This window comes from Sinohyriopsis cumingii, chromosome 3 (genome assembly GCF_028554795.1).
Source record: "Sinohyriopsis cumingii isolate HCF-2022 chromosome 3, ASM2855479v2, whole genome shotgun sequence".
In the NCBI taxonomy this organism is placed as follows: domain Eukaryota; kingdom Metazoa; phylum Mollusca; class Bivalvia; order Unionida; family Unionidae; genus Sinohyriopsis; species Sinohyriopsis cumingii.
Genome location: NC_142963.1, coordinates 123063203 through 123084046, shown reverse-complemented (window position 1 = coordinate 123084046; position 20844 = coordinate 123063203). Strand labels below are relative to the sequence as shown.

The 20844-nt window shown below is 36.0% G+C and overlaps 1 protein-coding gene across 1 annotated transcript in view; it reads left to right on the top strand.

The window, feature by feature from the left end:
- LOC149803757 (uncharacterized) overlaps positions 1 to 20844 on the top strand; it is a 69616-nt gene that overhangs the window by 31394 nt on the left and 17378 nt on the right. The window contains exons 7-10 of the mRNA XM_089953526.1: positions 4522 to 4648; positions 6543 to 6665; positions 11830 to 12031; positions 16257 to 17558. Coding sequence (XP_089809652.1) covers positions 4522 to 4648; positions 6543 to 6665; positions 11830 to 12031; positions 16257 to 17558 — 1754 coding nt within the window. The remainder of the gene's footprint in view (positions 1 to 4521; positions 4649 to 6542; positions 6666 to 11829; positions 12032 to 16256; positions 17559 to 20844) is intronic.

Sequence of the window (20844 nt, the reverse complement as noted above, 5' to 3'; positions counted from 1 at the left end):
AGAACGTTCATGTGAATTGGCAGAAGTTGGATCTTATCCTTTCTCAGCACTTCATCCATCTAGAAATGCAATTACTGACCCATCTCAGTCTTGTTCATCTCCTTCAACTATGACATGCACTGGATATTGAGTTCTCAATATCGATCTCAAACAGGATGTGTGTTTCAATGAGAGAGTTCTGATTGGTCACTTGTGATGCGTCTTCGGCAGCAACTGGCTTGGCATTTGTCAGGGTTGCAGAGGGATGTGCCTGATCACTATAAATACTGTTGCGTTTGGGGGTTCAAGGAGAGCTTCCTGCAGATTTTAAATTGTTTACACATTTCTAAAATCCAGTTTCTCCACCTCAGTAAAGTTCGGTAAACTTCACAAGAAAGAGGAACAGATATGCCAAATGCAACACAGTTCAGTATGCAAACGATGTTGATTGAACAAACAGTGCTGCATTCCATTCAGCATTTGTACTTTGCTTACTAAATTCCCCTTCGATAAACTTATCGAATTTTACCAGGTTTACAGAGAACTCAACCCGATTTAGCTGAGCATACCAAGAACTTGACCCAGTTTAGCTGAGCATACCAAGAACTTGACCCAGTTTAGCTGAGCATACCAAGAACTTGACCCAGTTTTTACTGAGCTCTCCCAAGTTTGTTTACCCATGTAGAGATGCCTTTATTATGATTCCAATGTGTGTTCATGCATAATAATTACTTTTGGTAACTTTATCCCGTTTGGGGTTTTGGTGTATTGCAGTAAAAGGGAAATCCCGATCTGACTTAGTTTTACTGAGCTCCATCATACATGTATAAGGCACTATACCGGTGTGTCCCAATGACATATGGGGAATCCCTATTTTATTACTTGAACTGGCACGTACTTTTACATATACTGCAGTGGATTTGTAGTTTTTTTCCATGTAGTAAACTCGCTCTTGTTAAATACTTGTACACATATTGAAAATTCAAACCAGCAGCATAATTTGAATGAAACATGAATAAACAAGTCATCTAACATTATTTCACTCTTTCTCATTATTAGTATCCCTTGAGCCCAGTATCTTACTCAATGTTATTGTTTTGTAGTGTTGTCTCCTGAAAGGATTTTGTGCTCTGTGTGTGCCATTTTTGGCAAGAGCATCCTATTGTTTGAATGCCATTGATGCGGAAAGTGCTACAATAGATCTCTTTGCAATGAATTGGAATCAGAAGCTGCCCACTGTTGTCTTTCTGGTTCCAGATTGGGCCATTGATGCTCAGACAGTCATGGATGGGATCTGTGGCTGTGCATTTCTTGAACTGTTCTGATCCTGAGAATTCATCTTAAAATCAAGGACCAGAATGATTTTGGTAGCCCCCATCAGATGGGGCAAGTCCTGGGTGAACGATCTGCTTGACCTAGCAGTAGATGTTCCCAGGAAATCCTGGAGAAATTCACCCTGCTCAAGCAACCATGCTCACAGGTGTTTCTTCCTTGCTCATACTGACTAAAACATGATTCTACCTGTGGTAGGACAAAAGTACCATTTTAAAGGCTGTCTAGTGCATATACCATTTTATACTTTAAATCTACAGCTTTTGAGAAGAAGAAAAATCTTAATTATATTTTTTCAAACTGTATTTTTACGCATGCATATTACAGAAACCAGTAGGAACCAGAAATGTTATACAGGTGCAGTGATGTATGGCTTAGTAATCGGCTTAAGAAAGGCTAATATATACACAAGAAGCTGTTAATTATCTTGAAGTTGTAATCTGGAGAGTTTGTGGCCAAATGAGGAATTTTTTGTGGTGTTATAGGTATTAAAGGGATCAGAGTTGGTCTGTGGTGGCTTTCAAGTCTTTGAAACAAAATTGACTGGCCTTTGGTGGAGATGAGATAAAAGAAGAGACCAACCACTAATAATTTTGGCAGAAACACTAGAGTTAATATTTTTGATTTATTTTTGGTATTGCTTAATTGTTGCAGTTTTATCCAAGATTTTAGAGGAATATTTAAGGCAAATCATATATTTTTTGCTTAGTTCCGGACCTGCCAGCCCTTACGATTTTGCTGCATATCTTACGAAAATGACCCTTAAAATATAGACTTATGGACAAAAAGCAAAAAATACTGAAATTTGATTGTTGCTGAAAAATTGGGATAATTGGTTCATCTATGTTTGATTTGGAACCAGACTAACTTTACAGCAGTACCTCAGATGCTTTAAACTGCATGTTTTTTCAAGCAAATCATCTGCATGATCTAGCTATTGATTATATAAAAAAATAAAAATGGCGTCCAGCAAGTGATGCATGTTGAAGATGAAAAAGACAATAGGCCTTGTTACAAAGTACTAATAATCAGCACAGAAAAATAAAAATTACTATTCACATTCTTGAATGCAACCTTTTGCTGGAGTTTGTCTGCTACAAATGATGGACAAGTTACAATGAAGCTCATCATTACATTTACATGGTGTTATTTATTGGACAAATTCATGTGATGTAAATAGCCAATCAGATTCCATAGCACTCACTGACCAAAAAGAGTGCCCATGGCAGAATATGTATTGGCAGTGAGAGCATGGGAAAACACTGGAATTATGGAATAAATTGGTCAAGTCCATGCCAAACTTGATACAAGGTAAATTCTTGAGACTTCTATGACTGACAACATGAAATGGTCACAATGCATACTGAACTGGTCAGTACCATGTCATTTTATTTGTAGGTTGCTTCTATTTGTCAAAACAACTTTTTTTATTATATATAGGAGGTCATTTTACTGCAAACTTTATCACCATTTTTGTGATGATTTGATTCAGTAAATTACTGCAAAGAATTCACTTGCAAATTACTGATCACAAATTAAAGTATTGGATGGACTAATTTATGCATCTGTGTTAAAAATGTATTGTTTGACATCATAACATGTGCAGTTGTGTTTTATCTTCAATTCGGATATAATGTTTAATTCATAATTTGACTGTTTACTTGACCAAGGAATGATGTACACAACTTTGGGTTTTTTTTTAAACTTTAAAATAGAGAGGTACAAATAAACATTTCTTCTAACATATATGATAAAAAAGAATGTTATAAAATAAATTATATTGTGTAATTCACTTGTGTATAAGATCAAGAAGCTCACTGATTCACTGCACTCACTCATCAGTTAGGTGATCTGTGGTACTTGTGTATTATTTAACATATTATTATATGCTTATTTTTTTCCCCGTTAACTTTACATTGTCAGAATCGTTCAGTATTCACCGATACTGAACGCGCGTGACAATACACATATAGCATTCACGTGAATAAAGGAACTACTTTCTATTGTAAACAAACAATGACGCAGACGCACTTTTGATTTGTAAACAAATCATACACTCGCGTAAGAGGCTCTTTACGTTGTGGTTGTTTAAATTTGTTTCTGAATGAACTAAAACATGTTTCGTGGACTGCAATGAAACCAGGCTGTTTTAGCACATTCCGCGTTGATACAATGTTACGGATTTAGGCTAGCTACATTATATAAGAGACCGAAGATTAGGTCCTTACAAATAACATACAAGTGACAAGGCATATACTGTCTTCTTTATCTGGTGATAAGAATGGCAAAATAAAATATACTTACAGTTTTACATCCTGAATTTCCTCAAAATGTTTTTTCTTAATTCTGCAAACCGAATTACATGAGCCATATCATAGGTTTTCAATTTGGATTACACATTTCGAAATTGTGCTGTAATTTCAATGATAAGTGCAATTGCATCCTCCTTACTGCACTCAAAATGAAATAAGCATTAAATTCCATAGCATCTTTTTGATAATTGCAATTGAAAGACTTAATATTTTTCCCATGTTATGATTTCAAACATTCAATGACAGAAACAGACACATTTGCAGACGTAAACACGCTTCTCCCATGCCACTTCAATCCGATGTATTTCATGTATAATTTGCACAGATGAATCCAGTCCAAAATCACAAACTTTCGTCGAATGGAAACAAAATACCAAAATATATTCATTCCAGATCAGATGGAACAGTTGTTGCAATGTGCATTCATTCACAATATAACTGCAGATTTCAATTTTAACTAGACATGCCATTTTCTTTAAAAAGTAATGTCAAGAGCGCAACTAAGTTCAGATTTATCAGGGCGGAGTTATGTGCGCATTAATAATGATGTCATTAAGTAATGACAAATCTGCGCTTGTGTATTTAGTTTGGAATACGGCATTCATTCATTTACGTTGTTTCTTGTAGTGTATTTTGTTTATATAATTAAACCTTAGGTAGAATAAAAAATGAGCATATAATAAAAAGGTTACTGCGTTTGTATGGGAAATTATGAACTTTGTTGGAAGGATATACTGCACTCACAAGTTCCTGCAGTATTCCATCCAAAAAACTTGTTCATATTTTCCCATACAAATGCAGTAACCTATAATTACAACACAGCATGTATAGTCCATTATGTATTCTGTAGTTTGTGTGCTGCATTCAGATTATGTAAAAGTTGTGATGCTTATTTCAGGGTTGTAAAGTATGATGATGACCATGTAGAAGAACACAGCTCAGTACACAAAGTTCGTCTTTCCCAACAGCAACCTACAGACATATCCCTTGATGAGTGCTTTAAACTGTTCACCCGTGAAGAAAGGGTAAATTGTCATTTCGTCACTTGGATCTGCCTACTGTAACAGCAAAAGAGCCTTTTTTTTACATTTTGAGGTTTTTACCAAGGACATTTTATAATTTGCCTGTTTCTTAATCATTGTTGCCTAGATTCATGAGGATGCAGCTTTTCTCTGGATTACATTACACTGACAAGTGGCAGAGTGATTTGGAACTGCTTTCTGCATTTCTGACTAACATAAAAAGGATTATAATATATAGATAAGGGGGTATGAAGGGTATGTGTGGCAGTAGAAGAGGGTAAGAAGGGTGTGTGTGGCAGTAGAAGGAGGTAAGAAGGGTGTGTGTGGCAATGTTTGTTGACTGAGTAGGCATTGAAGGGCCATTGTTTTCCCTTAAATAGGTAGGGAAATGATTTATAAATTTGGCAGTGAAACATTTTTAGGTCACCACATTGTTTGGAGCTTTGATGTGTATGCCAGATGACTGGGCAACATCTTTTGATTATTGTTTACCCTGGGTTTGGTAGTGATTGTGGATGCATTGAATACAAACATAAAATTGACTTAATGACTTTATTGTTGATGGTTCAATAATAACTGGATTAACAATTGTCAGTTTTTTTTAAAAGGAAGTTAGCATTTTTGAAAAATAGACAAGAAGCAATGATATTTTTGTATCTTTAAGAATACTGTAGACCTTGCCAAATTAAAATCAATCAAACTCTTCATTTTGGCACTAAAGCTTTGTATTATTTTAAGCAATTGGTAAAATTATTATTGACTTTTAGTAGCCATGCCACATCTATGATGCATCCAAATTCATGTTATTCATGAAGTGTGTTTTCATGGGGTTTTTCTGTACTTCTAAAAAGTATATAATGGTATATTCTATAGTAACTGATGAACCATCATGTCAAATACATTTCTTCGAATGAGTGATAAAAATGTAAAGATTATTTTGAATGTATTGTTGCATGCGAAACAAGTTTTCAAGCAGTTAGACATGCCAGTAATAACATGCTGGATAATACAATGGATTTTGGTTGACATGGAAACAATGATAATGTGTGCAGAACCAGATGGGCATGTTTATTTTGCCATTGTTGAATGCTGCTGACATGGCTAGTATTGTAGGAGCAACCGTAGATGACTGCCATTTGTTTTCCACACCAGGAGTAAAATGGAGGAAGTGTATATCAAAGTTAGTTATCAGGAAATTAAGACTAAATGTCCAGGGTCCATGCTAGGGGCGATTCAGGGGGAACATGAACCAAGAGTCTGTCCTTTTGCCTAAAGACATTAAGTTTACATCACCTTGCCTTGATTTATGCCTTTCCCCATTAATGAAAGTAAAATGTCAGCATTTGTAAAACTTACCTTTCAAAAAGAAACTTAAGGAAGGAAATTTAAAGTTGTTTCATGATCATTAGTTAATTTGATGATCTTAAATGCACAGAACTACATTGCTGTTATGGAATACTCACAATATTCTCACATGATCCTTGAGAAGAACAAATGAAAGGAGCGAATTTTTACTGCCCAGTTGGAACAGAATGTGGATATATCTGTGACAACTACTAATAAAATTTAACATTTTTCTAAAATTTCATGAAAAAGATTTTAAAAAACTTGGTTGTTTCTGACCAATCTGTTTTTCATGATGTTTTATACAATGACTTTGTTATACAACAGCTGGTAAAGCAACTATTTTTAAAAACTTCCACAGCGTTTGATTAATCGTCTTAATGCAAAACAGAAATTTACATTGACTATTACTTTGAAGGTTATAACATTGAACTTTCTCCATTCATTTCTGGTTACTTTGCTAGCTTTGATCTATTCTGGATGGAAGAGAAGTTTTTTTAACCAAAATATTAGAATTCAGCATGGACAATGAAGATCTTCACTATATTTTTAGTTGACAGGGGAAGATGCCTGGTTGTGTCCTCATTGTGGCAAGCAGCAGCAAGGAACAATTAAGAAGTTTGGACTCTGGTCACTGCCAGATGTACTGGTCATCCATCTCAAGAGATTCAGACAGGTTTGTTTCACAAGTTGGTAAAGTTGAAACTGTATAAAAATGTTGGTGTGTTATAATTGGACAGATAATAACAGATTGCTAGAGTTTGTTTACACCTTTTCAAACCAAAGCCATCAGTTGTTACAGTCAAATGGTCAGAAATCAAGGTTAGAAAGTGGTTACATCTGTCCAAACCAAACTCATTAATTTTTTCCATTCATTTGGGATATACAAATTTTGAGTCAAAGGTCCAAAATTTCCAATTCTTTATAATTTGTTTATTGTCCCCTCCCACAATTATGCATCTTTGTTATGTGTGTTTCTGGTTTCATACTGAAAAGATATGCCCTGGATACAGCTATGTGGAGGACATATTATGTTCACAGTATTCAGCTTTATGTCACATCCAGTCCTGGGCCATCTGTCACAAATTTTGGTTCCACTAAGTAACTTTTGAAGGACATAATAGATGAAACTTGGTATGAGGATCACTGTTAAGAAGACCTAGCTCAGATTCAAGTTTTACCATTTCATCTTTGAATACACTGTTGATCACGTTAATATTAATGTTAAGAGAGAAGATCCACGGTCTCTTAAAGCCAGCAGTCATAAAAGATGATAAATTTCATCCTTCTGCCTGTAGAACATGGGCATGGGGAAGAAATTTTCACCCATATTCTCCCCTGAACATTGCTTGAGGCTGTGGTTGTTTACTGAGTTGTAGCTTTCACTGTATATGATCAACATTGTATCCTGTGCCTTTCATATTTCAAGAAATACCCATCAGCAAAGTCAAATTAATAGTCAGACCTGCCAACCCTACTGAAAAAATTGGGAGAATACCGATTTTTTGACCTATCTCTCAATTCTCAGATTTTTATTTAAAAAATCCTAAATTTTCAACTCCTTAAGAAGAAATATAAATCTGTATTTTTTTAAATACAAAACATCATTTTCCATTTCCCTGTTTCTGTATCAGGTTTTTCTGTGTCTGGTATATTTTATAGTACTTTACCATACTGGCTTGATTTCCCGTTTTCATCCGCCAATACAAAAAGATTGTCTCGCAGTGTGGTTCTCTTTATCCGACCCCATCAGCAAATCACAGCAACATAAGGATAAGTCTCTCAGCAAGAAGCGAAAAAAAGAGCAAATGGAAGTAACTGATGAATTTTCACCAGCGAAGAAAAGGAAATGGGTTCAAAATTTAGGAGTGATTGGGAGAAGCCGTTTGCTTTCATTTGTCCATCGACTTGCAGGGCCTATCATGCTTTCTGCCAATATTGCTCACAGCATCTCAATACAATGAGATGATCTAAATGACATTAATAAACACAGTACAAGCATTGCAGATGTGTGTAAACAATCTGTAGTATTGTTTAAGGACGTGGCCTTTTTCTCCAGACAAATGGAAGGGATCAACACTGATGATCTGCATAGAGTTTCAGCTTTACCAAATCTACAATTTAGATGCAGAATTGAATGTGGAAAGATCAGATCATCAGTGGGTTGCTCTCAGGAAAAAAAGGCTGGATCTGGCCAACTGTTGTTTCTAACCCTTGGGAGAGTAATGCTTTCAATACCGCTCAGCAACAGCAATGCTGAGAGAGCATTTTCAATGGTCAGAAAAAACAGAACCAGCCAAAGAGCCAGCCTGTCAGCTTCAACCCTGGAAGCTATTCTTGTTAGTAAATTTGGCACCCAGGGACAAATAAATGATGAATTTTTGCAGAAATGCAAATCTGCAACATAACAATGGACTGAAATAACAAAAGTAAACATCTTTATCATGATATATACATCTTACTCTTGTACCTCTGAATTTTTTACCCTGCCTCCTGATTTTTAATGGTGATTTTCCGATTTTGATTTTTTCAATGTTGGCAGGTCTGTATAGTATTGAATAGAAAGGTATATATTACATGCTGCAGTCGTCATTTTTTTAAACTTTGTTGCTAATAATGTGACCTCTTTTTGCATTTGTGGACTTTTTTCTCTTTCTAACCTAGTGCTCCAACATGGTAGCATTGTTGCCCACTTTTGGTTAATTTGCATAGACTATCTGTGTTTTCTTGCTTTATAAGTAACATGCATTGATTGTATGTGATCAATTTTGAATTATTTTCCAAATATTTGGTTATTCATGTATTCCAGAAAGTGATAGATGATGGTAACAAAATAATTAAAGACAAGAAATATACAGCAAACAATACGTGTGAGACATGCCTAACTTATAGCAAGTGTTCCTCAGTTACAACATGCATTGTTTGTGCACTGTGTCCAGAAGGTATTTGGTCTACAGTATTGTGAAAGGGTCTTGAGAGCAAGAAGAGATACATCAAATCCAGAACAACAGAATGTGATTTGCTGAGTCTTTATTAAAATATATCATCACTAATGAAGTGGGGGATGCCATGTTGGTTTCCCCATTTCAGAAATTGATGCAGACAATGCCAATGATGACTGTTACATCAGGTCAGCTTGAGGTAGAAAAGGGTTTGTGGAGTCACCAGCCATTCATCCTTCTAAGGCATTGATAGAGTTGCAGGTGAGGCAACTATTGCAAGAGGCAATGACACAGTTGCTGGCCTTGGGTTATTTTGTGCCCCATTGTATTTCACAGTTCTCCAGTGATGGCTTGAAGCCAGGTAGACTCTCGTCCATTTATTAGGCAGCCCAGTGGGCATAAGGTGCCCATATATTTTAGTTTGGGTTCAGGGCCTTTAAAGCCATGGAAGGAGGATGTAACTGCTTGACCCTTGCATCATGGCTTAAGGTGGGCAATATGTTTAGTGTCCTCAATGATCTCGGAAGATCAGATACTTCTGATGAACATTTTAGCTCATGAGTTCGATGTCTTGTGTTTGAACACAATGTTTTGATTTGTGACATAACATAAGCCTCTTGCTGGCAGACAAATCAGCCATCTCAAGCTTTGATCAGCATGATCTAGGTTTTCAGAGACAAGAATTTAATCTGGTAGGTTTGGTGGCTGAAGCCCAAACTGTTATCGGATCATTTGAAGTCAGCACAGCATTACTATGGGCATAAAACTGTACTTTAACTGGATTTGTCCAGAATATTTGCTAGGCAAGAAAAGTCTCTTTCTTTCCTAACTTTTGATGAGTACAGTGGTCATGTCATATGTAACTGTCTGTTATGCTTGTTTCATGTTAGAAGTGTGGTTGATCCTCATATAGGGATTAAAGTAATTCCCACTAAAGGCGACCATGTTAGAGGTAGGATGCTCTACATTGCCTCCTTATTCTCCTAATGTTAAGATATTCAAAGGAAAGCATGCCTACTTATTAAAATTATGTTTCTCCGAGAATCATACATGATTTTTCTCCATTTTAAAGTGGAATTCTGATTTTCTCCTGACTTGAATCAGATTTTTTGCGATATAGTCTGTTTTTTATATCATCTCTGATCCGGTTTTTTAAAAACAGTCTGTCCGCTCCCATTCTGCAACAACCCTTGTAAACTATTCATTCCATGTATTAGCTAGCACACAACTCTTGTAAAGAGTATTCTGATTGGTCAAAGGTTTAAATTCATCCAGTGAATCTTCATGTAATGGAAACTGATGGCAATGGAAATAAGAAGCATGCTTGCAAAACATGGCATCCTGAGTTGTGGACATGAAAAGTTTAGATAAAGGTTTTAAAAATGTATGGAAATGGGAATGGTTGGTGCGAAAAGTTGACGGAAATTTAGTTGGTCAGTTTATAAGAAAACTGAGCGCAATGGACTGGCATTTTGTGACCTCTGCAATAAAGATCTGAATTACAGTAATCATGGTTGGAAGAGTTTGAAACAGCACCTACAAAAGAAGCTGCAAATGGAAAAATTGAAGCTCAGAAGGCATCTGGAAAAAGTGCAGTTAATTACTATAAGAAGAAAGATTTCTTGCCTGAGAGAACAGATGTAGCCCTCTGTCAGATTCATATCATACTACTTGGCATGAGTCAGTATGAAGCCTAGGCGTTCATTTTATTACACGCTTGCTTGCCTCTTTGAATTAGGGTTACGGGTACAATCATAATAGTACAGTGTTCAGGTTTTGCATGTACTTATAATTCCTAAAACCCTTGAAGGATTTTCTTGATACTTAGAATTAATCATTATGAAAGTTAGATAGTTCATTCTGCAGCATTCCTGCTCAATCATTTGACTCTTGGGTCAAGGTTACACATTTACAGTAATGCTTTGATTGTGGACATTACATACAGCCCCTGGCATTTTTGTTTTTGCTTGAAAAAATGTTTGTTACCTGAACTTTCTTTTTCCCTGCTAATTAATATGTGTCCCTTGCATTATTTATATATGTACAGTTACCATTACCAAATTTTTTAAGTAGGTTGCATTTGAGGCAAGGAAGAAACCTATCGATTTTGGGGTCAAGTGTCAAGGTCACATGGATTTAAAGAAGGAAAACTGGCTCAACACAGTAACTTGACTTGTATGGCAGATACCTTGACCAAACTTTATGGAAGGCTTACTTTCAAAATAAGAGAGACACCAGTTGGTATTTGGATCAAAAAGTCGAAGGTCAGGGTCACAGTGATTCTGAGCAAAATATGATTTCCATTTCTGTTTAAATGGTCAGTGATCAAGGTTGGAGGGACTCAGAGAAGGAAAATGGTTTCAGTAAAAGAACTTGGTCTTGTGTCCCAAACTGTGACTGAACTTTGTAGATGGCCTTCATTTGAGATAAGAAAGGTACCTGTCACTTTTCAGTCAGTAGGTCCAAGACAAAGTCAGCAATGCTAAAAGAAGAAAAAAAATGCTACAAAATAGCCTGACATGGCAGGCATATTATGTACCTTTTATGGTACTCTTGTTTATACACTTTGGATAAAGTTAGAGCTAAGTTCTGAAAGTTTCACCACCCCTGTCCCTGATTTCTGAATGTTAATTATTCCATCAAATGTTTGTCTTACCTGCATTAGTGGATGGCAAACATTTGTATCACTTTCCTGAGGCATGAATGGCATGGTAATTACATGTATGTTAAGCTGGTATGGTACAGTTTTTTGGTCTTATTAATGTAACAACTGTTGATCATGCGTTGGCTGAAACTTTGGTAAATTATTATTTTATGCTTGTAGTTTGTTCCACAGTATGCTAGATTCTGTCATGCCTAACATAACATTTTGTATAACTCTTTTTTTTAAATTCACAGTCTGGATTGAGGAGAACCAAACTAAACAATCTCATCAAGTTTCCCTTATCTGCCTTAGATATGAACGAATATGTCATTTCAACAGAGAACCGGTTAGAGACAGATTCTGACTCGGAAACCAGTCTGACAGGGGACCAGTATGTGTATGACCTATATGGGATCTGCAATCACTATGGAAACATGAATGGGGGACATTATACAGGTATGTACAGTACTGTTAAAGAGACAGAAATGAGACCTTCCATAGTTAGAGGATTTTACATTGGTGTTCATTTGAAATGAATGAAAGAAATTTGACACTCAGACCTGAATCATTCTGCAATACATTCTTTTGTGAGGTTAGAAAACTTGAAAATGCTGAAAATACTAGCAAAATCTTTGGGCCTGCAGTCCCTGGAGATTTTGACTTTCTAATATACTAAAAATTGTTTCATTATTTTACCAAATATTTGAGTTGTTTGAGAATTTTAAGAGTTGTCCATGCCAGGTGTTGCTCATTGCATGTATTTCCTAATTACAAACTTTGTCTCTTGCGATCTTGCACAGTATTCACAAAAGTAATTAATTTAACTAGGGTTGACACAAAGTCACATTTGTAATGATCAAACTAATTTAAATTCACAAGATTTTAAAATACAGATGCTTGTGCTGCAGGATTATGTTAAGAATAGATATTTCATGTCATGAAAATTAAGTAAATATGCAAATTACAGATGTAATATTTTTATAAAATGAGTGTGCACAAGTTGATGTCCTTCGTGAATAAGGGCTCTAACATGTTGAGTTTCACTTTGTCATTTAGTCAGATTGTATTGGTCTCGCAGTGGCTTGTAGCCCCACAGTTGACCAAAAATATACAAGCATGACAATTGGCTTGATTGGGATTTTTGCTGTTGTTAGTTCTTCTGGTCTTACAACAGAAGAGTTTGTGGGATGGCCAGTGGTCTTACAACAGAAGAGTTTGTGGGATGGCCAGTGGTCTTACAACGGAAGAGTTTGTGGGATGGCCATTGGTTTTACAACAGAAGAGTTTGTGGGATGGCCAGTGGCTTTACAACAGAAGAGTTTGTGGGATGGCCAGTGGTCTTACAACAGAAGAGTTTGTGGGATGGCCATTGGCTTTACAACAGAAGAGTTTGTGGGATGGCCAGTGATCTTAACAACAGAAGAGTTTGTGGGATGGCCAGTGGTTTTACAACAGAAGAGTTTGTTAAATGACCAGTGGTCAACATACATCTTTCATCTGTCCATTAGCACAAGTTATTGTCACTCCTTTTAAACTACTGGGAGGGTTGCCATGAAGATTAACACACATGTTTCCCAAGGTCTAATTGGTCCTAGATGAAAATAGTGCTGCTTGTACGTTCAATATGGCTGCCACAAGGTTGACATTGAAAATCTTTTTTGTTGCTTCTCCTTGTGATTGGATCATCCTATAAGCATTAGGATTTTCACTACAGACTTGTTATGATGTTGCCAATCTTGTACAGAAATGGCTGTTATGGTGGCACATTAAAATGGTGCCAGTCTGACATATAATATGGTCACCATAGCAGCCATCTTGAAAATGTTGTCACTACTCTTGTAGTGATATATATATATATATATATATATATATATATATATATATATATATATATATATATATATATATATATATTTGATTTTCATATGAAGACTTATTACCTCCTTAATGAAAATAATGCTAGTCTTACCTCCATTTTAGCCTCCCGGATATCCATCTTGAAAATCTTGGTTTTGCTGTTCCTTCTGGATGGGTTGACATTGTTATGGGGGTTTCCACCTAAAGGCTTCTTATTTTGTCATAAATGTAAATGGTGTTCCACTACAGCTGTCTTGAAAATCGTGATATGACTGTTCCTCTTAAATTGCAATTTGTATTGACATCGAGTTTTCACCAGAAAACTTCTTATAAAGTCTGGTTAGTCCTAATTGAAAATGGGACTGATCTAACCTCAAATATGGCCATCACAGTGGCTGTATCAGCATGGGTTTCACCAGAAAACTACTCATGATAGAAAATCTTGTTTTGCTACTCCCACTTAACAGACTGTTGTATCAACATGGGGTTTACATTAAAAAAAGCTTCTTATGGTGTCTAGTTGGTCCTAAATGATTTTTTTGTTGTTGTTGTAGGGCTTAATGCCATTTTTCAGCACATGATAGGCTATACATGGCGGCCAGTATTAATGGTGGAGGAAGAACCCGGGAAGCCCCCAGAAAGAACCACCGACCCATGAGAAGCTACTGGCAAGCTTTCTCACATACCCACATTGGCTGAAACTGAGACTCGAAACCCACGCAGACAGAGGTGAGATAGCAGTGATCCATAACGGAGAGCGCTTTAGACCACTAGGCCACTCGGGGCCCTGGTCCTAAATGAAAATGGTGCCAATCTTGCATGGATGTGGATATGATGCTGACCATCTTGAAGGTCTCATTATTGCTAAAAAAAAAAAATGTTAGAAGAGTTTCGACACTCAGTAGTTGTAAGAAGTTGTCTTGGATTTCATTTTAAAAAATTTAACCATTGTAGCATCAGTCCTTTTGAGGATCTCTTATTTACTTAAGAGAATAGAACATGAGTGAGTCCTGAAGAAACTACATTGATCAATTTTTTTAATTTTTTTTTTTTTTTAACTTAAAAAGAACAATATCTGATCACTAGACTTAAATACAGTCATACTTTGTTAATCCTCATTCCTTATAATCGGGCGACTTGCTATGAGAATAATACTGCTGGGTACCCGTTTTCATGGATTTCGTAGGTGATATACCCCGTGAATTTCAAATCCTTGTGAACAGTGATCCTCTTGTCCTTTGGACCTTTATCAAAGCCAAGTGAATTTTTTATATCCCCCTGTCTCCACTGTGTGTCATGAATTGTATGCTGCTTGGTGTATACTCATAAGTATATATTTGTTACCACCCTGGAGTCCATATTTGTGATCCAGTTTGAATCAAATGTGGAACATGAGATTATATCATCAAAATCTCAGAAAAGGTCAATAATGATTGAGATTCATGCATATTGATGAGGTGATTTTGCGTCATATTTGTAAACCTGGTTGCCTCTCTGGAAGCCATATTTCTGATCTGATTTTGATCAAACTAGGAACATTTGCTTATTACATGAAGATCTCCGACACATTTGATAATGAGTGAAATCCAGTAATACTGATCTTGCATCAGGTTGCCAGTCTGGAGGTGGCATATCTGATCAGATTTTGATAAACCTTGGAATATATGCCAAAATCATTAAACTGTCAGAAAAGTTGATCATGAGTGAGATCCATGCATATTAATTAGGTGATTTTGCATCTGATTGGCTGAGCTTGTTACTACTCTCAAAGCCATAGCTCTGATCTAGTGTTGACTTGCATCATAAAGGTATATATTGTTTTGTTTTTTTAATATGAGCAAAATCGATTCATATTAATGAGATTATCAAGTATAAGATCGACAGAGCTTTTTACCACTTGAGAGACGGTATTTTTGAGCCAAGTTTAATGATACTTGGTGTACAGTCTGCATCAGGATGTTAGATGGTCTTTATTAACACTGAGACTCATGCATATATTTCTTTTGTGGTCTTGTATCTGTTGAGATTTCTTTTAGAGACTGAATTTTTTATAAGATATTGATCCAACTTGGTAAACAGGCCTATGTTATCAAGAGCTTGGTTAAGTATGATTGCAAGTGAAATGTATGTTTATTATTTGATATGACCTTCTTCTGGTTGGGTGAGCTTGTCAACAATCTAGCAGCTATATTTCTGATCAGATTAGATTATTGAATTATTGAATAATCTTATATTGTCAAGATGTTGGATGAATTTGATTATGAGCAAGGTCTATGCATAATGAGATTACCTTGGATCTGACTGAACTTATTACCACCCTAGAGACTGAAAATTCCATTTGGGATTTGTTCCACTGTAAACTTACATTATTGTTGTCTTAGAACGGTTCTGTAATTAGTGAGATCAGTGCATTTTAATCAGATTCCTTGCATCTGAGCTTGTTACCTCTGTAGATCTAGAGACTATATATCTCATGAAATTTCTATAAAACTTTGTAAATGCCTATACATCATCAAGATTTTGGATGACTTTGATTATGAGTCTGTGCATATAATTCTGCCATGATCTTTAGAACTAATTTGTATCAGGATATAGTGAAAAAGGTAAATTCAAAATGATATGAATAGTTAACCAAGGTTGTGTTCCAAAAGTGCTTCATAAACGTTCTTAGTGAAACAGTTAAATGTTGAGCAATGTCAAGCCCACTTTGACCTCCTGTTTTGTATTTCTTGGTATTGTGCAGATTGTCATGTGTTTTGTATCTAGTAGCATCATTGCCAGAATGTCTCTTGATTTTTATTAACATAGCGACATTATTTTTCAGCTTTCTGTAAAAATTCTGTGGATGGCTGTTGGTACCAATATGATGATCATGTTGTGAAGACTATAGAAAGTGCTGAGGTTGTGACAAAGGCTGCATATATATTATTTTATCAGAGGAGGAAGTATAGCCGTGCTATTGTGGAAAATCTTCGTTTAGGAAAACACTGGATCTTCCAATTATATGGATTTCCTGCAGCACAAGAAAGTGATACTGTACCTGAAAATCAAATGGATAGATCATCCAGTAAGGACCGAATGGGTTCTCAGGATCATAGGGTACCGACTCTTCAAAACAATCCTGAAAAATCACCTGTCGATGAAGTTGATAATTGGAGTGATCATTCTCAAAATCAAGTTCATCAAAAACAAAACAGTATTAAAAATGATCATTCATCAAGGATACAGTTTGGCTTGGTTGTTAGTGGAAAATCTATGATTCATTCAGGTATTGCAAAGGGAGACAGTTATGGGAAGGAAAGGGACTTTGAAAGCGGAAGTGCACGAGGATTGGGTAGAAATGATCCAGATAGCTCACAAGTTTTTGAAAAACTTGTTGTTCAACCTGAAAACATACCTTCACCTAACAGTGAAAGGCATTCAACTCAAAGTGAACTTGATTCAAAAACTAGTGTTCAAAATAGACACAAGCATGAAAGACATTTGAGTATGCCTCTTACTGAACACCGCAGTGATAGTGAGATTTCAAGATATCTGGTTTCTCAAGATCCCAGTCATGATATTTTAAATGGAAAACCACCATTCCATCCCAACAGTAGTAAAATTGTGCTTAATAATGAAAGAAATTTACAAAATCAAACATTGGTCAGTGGAGAAAGATTAGTTTTGCAAACAAACAATTTCCGTTTGGAGAAAACTACCAATTTCCAGAGATCTGACAGCACTGGATCAAGTTCACTGAGCAGTAAAGCTGGTTCAGGTACAGAAAGTGGAACCCTCGGTTCCAAAAATGCAAGAGGCCAATCTGACAAAATTGTGTCACACAACAGTGAAAATAATAATTCTGCTTATCACAGTGATTATATTGATGAACACAGTCAGGGTGTAGATGCATGGTCTTTAACCAAACAGCCACACCAATCTCCATCACCTGAGGTGAATGGAAAAGCCCACTGGCTGACTCCACGGCCAACACGAAAAATAGAATCGGGATTGACCAGTCGTCGTGGTGAAATACAGCGTCAGCTTTCTACTCCATCACATTCCTCATCCCGCTTGTCCAGACCACCACTGCCTCATCAAACTGAAAAAGCTACCAGTAAAAGTCATGACTATGATAGACATGGTGAGTATGCCCAATATTTGGATGACTTTATTCAATGTATGAGTTTCTTATGGAACTTAAAATGCATTTATACAAATGTTACATGTACAAACAGGGAACTTGCATCCATGCAGATTTTTTGTGTACATATAAGAAACTTGCATCCATACAGATGTTATGTGTACGAATAGAGGACTTGCATCCATACATATGTTATGTGTACGAATAGAGGACTTGCATCCATACATATGTTATGTGTACGAATAGAGGACTTGCATCCATACAGATGTTATGTGTACGAATAGAGGACTTGCATCCATACATATGTTATGTGTACGAATAGAGGACTTGCATCTATACATATGTTATGTGTACATAGAGGAAATTTGTAATTCTTCACTGTACAATGCAGCAAGAGATTAATAGATACATAAATATTCCTTGTTTGTATTCTGGCAAGATTTTGACAGCAGGTCACCATATGTCATCCCAGCTGCTAACCAACTGGTTTATTAATCTGACAATTTGTGTCAGGTGTCTTGTGGTCATGAATCAGTTATCATGGACAGGTGAACAGCACATTGCTGCAGTGCAGCCAGAGCACGAGTGCACAAATAATGCAAAATTTGTACAAATTTGTAAACTTGGAGAGCAGAAATGAACAAGAATTCCTACAAATTTGTTTAAAGTTGCATATATAAAAAATATCCATGGCAACAGTATACAATTTTTATTTAATTTAACCTGTAAAGTACTTGCATCGAAATTAGCCATACCACTGGTAGCGGTCTTGTAGCACTTGTCGTGACGTGTCTTTTCTCAGGCAGAAAACTTTATATATCTGGGAGCTGGGCTCTTCGGCATTACATTAATGATCGTTAAACTAACTTAGATTGGCATATTTGGGAGCTGGAACAAGCATTCTTTCATTTAATTTTTGAATTCATCAAAGAAGTTTTATAAATGCTTGTTTAAAACATGGGCTATCTAGAAAACTCCAGAGTACTGGCACTAACATGGTTCATCTTCAGATAACAGTTTCGTTCTGCAAATATTTGCCGATGATTGCGATGATGAGATTGATTTTTAAAGTTTAAAAGTTTATCAGATAATATGGTAGCTTTCAAAGTATCACTGGAAATGCCAATGAGTGATGTTGAACTTTAAAGTGATGTTGAATAGGAGTCCAGTGTACATGCTGGATGGACAGAAATAAATGATATGCTGGTCAGTCAGTGGTGATTCGAAATTACATGTAGAAAAGGCAGAATGCTAAGCCTAATTAAAAGTAGAGTGCAGTTTTCATTTCTGTTCTAGAAGAATTCAACCTTGAGGGTTATTGTCCTACAAAACTGCATAGCACTCTAAGGGTTAAAATAAAATGAATAAATAAGAAACCAAAACTAAAAAGTATGGCTATATATTGGATAAAAATAACTCTTTCTAAACTAGCAGTGTATGACATTGATGACTATAAACCCTAATTCATCATTATGGAACAGATATGAAATAGAAGTAAGCAAAGCACTTATTCAAGAAAATAAAACTTTTGCAGATACATTAGTGAGAAATCTGTTTGGAGCAGATTTACCCAAGAGATAATACATAAGAGCAGTGGAGAATTGCACATAACACATAACAACCATAAAGAACAATTTCTCGTCTTGTTCAAGCTGGCTAGGGTAGCTAGCTATACATATGCCATTTTGGACAGTAGACTGTAAAAGGGGGTTCTCAGCAAAGAACCTTATTTAGATATTTATGCTTTACAAATACACTGGTTGAATTTCCAACCTGTGCCAGTTTGGGATATTGTTTATAATAACTGTAACAGGAATGACAATCAACCCAATGTGGTTGAAAATTCCTGTCTTTTAGTTGTGTCATACATGACAGTTTTTGCTGCCACAGGTTCTAGCTTATGTCTTTTGGGAGAAATAGTTACCTCATACTCAGTCTTACATTTTATTCCTCCACTTTCACATGCATTTTCTTTTTCCAAATGTTTCTTATTACCATCCTTGCAAAAATAATTTTGCACACTCATTTTATCGACAGAGTAAATATGAACTTGATTGACAACTACCTCTAAAGTCATTATAACATAACATTTTGTCATTTAAATATTAACCGAGACAGCTCAATAATTAGTGTATTTATTTCACTTCAAATGCAATATTGCAGATATTGTAGAAATTAATTTTTTGTGCAATTAATTTAAATTTAAAGAACATTTGCTGTCATTTAATCAGTTCATAAAGGAAACCAATGGTAATGTCGGTAAAGTTTTTTTATTTAATTTCAGTACACTGACTCACTTGATTAAAATCAGTGAGCCATTTGTGAGGATTTGGTCTGAGTAAACACATTACAACAATGGCGATTTATACACTGCTAATTAATCATGCTGGCTTTGTTTTGTTTTGTTGATAATTTGGTCATGTAGCCCGAAATGCAGTCCAGCTGTAATAGAATGTGCACACATGGAACATTTATCAACAATTATCAATGACCACTGGTAGGTGTGATACAGGATGTAAATGTAAACAGGGAAAGGTGTAGAATTAAGCATTCACTATGCCCCGAGGGAATGAATGGCCAGAGAAAGGTAGATGAAATTATTAAAGAGCAAAAATATTGAGTTGCCAGACTTGTTAAACTTGTGGGATAAAAAGCATTTATCTTGGACTAGTGACTTGGAAAATATTATTTACCAAACTTATAAAATGAAAAACCCATGATGTCTTGCTATGGGATTTGATCGGCCCAATTTATACAACTATAGGAGACATTTTATTAGGAATTTGAGATTTCATTATAGCTCTAACAAAGTGGATCTTCAAGAGAGATGTTTAAGTATTTGGTAAATATTGAACTATGGTAATATCTTTCTCCCTTCCCCCTCTTAGGTTTTACCAATTCCTTCCATGTTTTGGTGACAAGAAGGAGCTCCCTTCTTCAGATAAAATCCAGGCAGCATCTCTGATGCTCGACTTTCCCCTGAGGGTGTCCTATGCCCAGGAGACCACCCTGTATTGGACTTTACCCAGAGGGTGTCTTGTGCTCAGGAGACCACCCAAGACTGACCTTGACCATGATACCAGTATATGTCAATCTGGCATAACAATTGAACCCTCACCCATGGAAAGAATATCCTTCCTGTCAGTAAGCTTGATAGGGGCATGTTAGCCATGATGTCTATAATCCCTGGAAAAAAATAGGTACAAGAACAGAAGAGAAAACCATTGCCTTTTTAGTGGTTTCTTTCCTCTATTAAAAGAGGACCCGGATGAAAATTAAATTCATA